At 56.8% G+C, this 526-nt stretch overlaps 1 protein-coding gene across 1 annotated transcript in view; it reads left to right on the top strand.

The window, feature by feature from the left end:
- Positions 1-526, top strand: part of KIF26A (kinesin family member 26A) — a gene marked incomplete at both ends in the record, with an annotated part of 13671 nt that overhangs the window by 8998 nt on the left and 4147 nt on the right. Inside the window, one exon of the mRNA XM_010186130.1 lies at positions 7-130. Within this exon, the coding sequence (XP_010184432.1) occupies positions 7-130 (124 nt within the window). The remainder of the gene's footprint in view (positions 1-6; positions 131-526) is intronic.

Below are 526 nucleotides of genomic sequence, written 5' to 3'. Positions count from 1 at the left end.
TACGAGAGCATGATTCGGGACAGCGAGGCCACCGGCAGCGCCTCCTCGGCGCACGACTCCATGAGCGAGAGCGGGATGTCGTCACCGGGCAGGATGAGGAGCCTCAAGTCCCCCAAGAAACGATCGACAGGTAAGGAATGAAGGGGATGGCGACCCTGAGGATAGGGGAGGTTCATGGTGTCTCTGATGGAGAAGGAGGTTTTGGGGAAACTCAAAGCTGGGGGGGTGAGTTTGGCATGAGGTGTGTTTGGCATGGCAGTAACCTTACAACAGCTTATGTAGGAGTCCATCATGGCATGGTTTCCTTTCACAAAACTTTCCCCACAAGGTAAGGGGGAGACAGCAGGAGCATGGTGACAGAATCATAGAATCATTGGGGTTGGGAGAGACCTCCAAGATCACCCAGTCCAACATCAACCCAGCCCCACCATGGCCATAAACCACGTCCCCAAGTGCCGCATCCACACGGTTTGTGAACCCCTCCAGGGATGGGGACTCCACCACTGCCCTGGGCAGCCCCTGCCAG

This window comes from Mesitornis unicolor, unplaced genomic scaffold, assembly GCF_000695765.1.
Source record: "Mesitornis unicolor isolate BGI_N332 unplaced genomic scaffold, ASM69576v1 scaffold23340, whole genome shotgun sequence".
Lineage (NCBI taxonomy): Eukaryota > Metazoa > Chordata > Aves > Mesitornithiformes > Mesitornithidae > Mesitornis > Mesitornis unicolor.
Note: the sequence above shows the minus strand (reverse complement) of the source record. Positions and strands in the feature narration are given on the sequence as shown.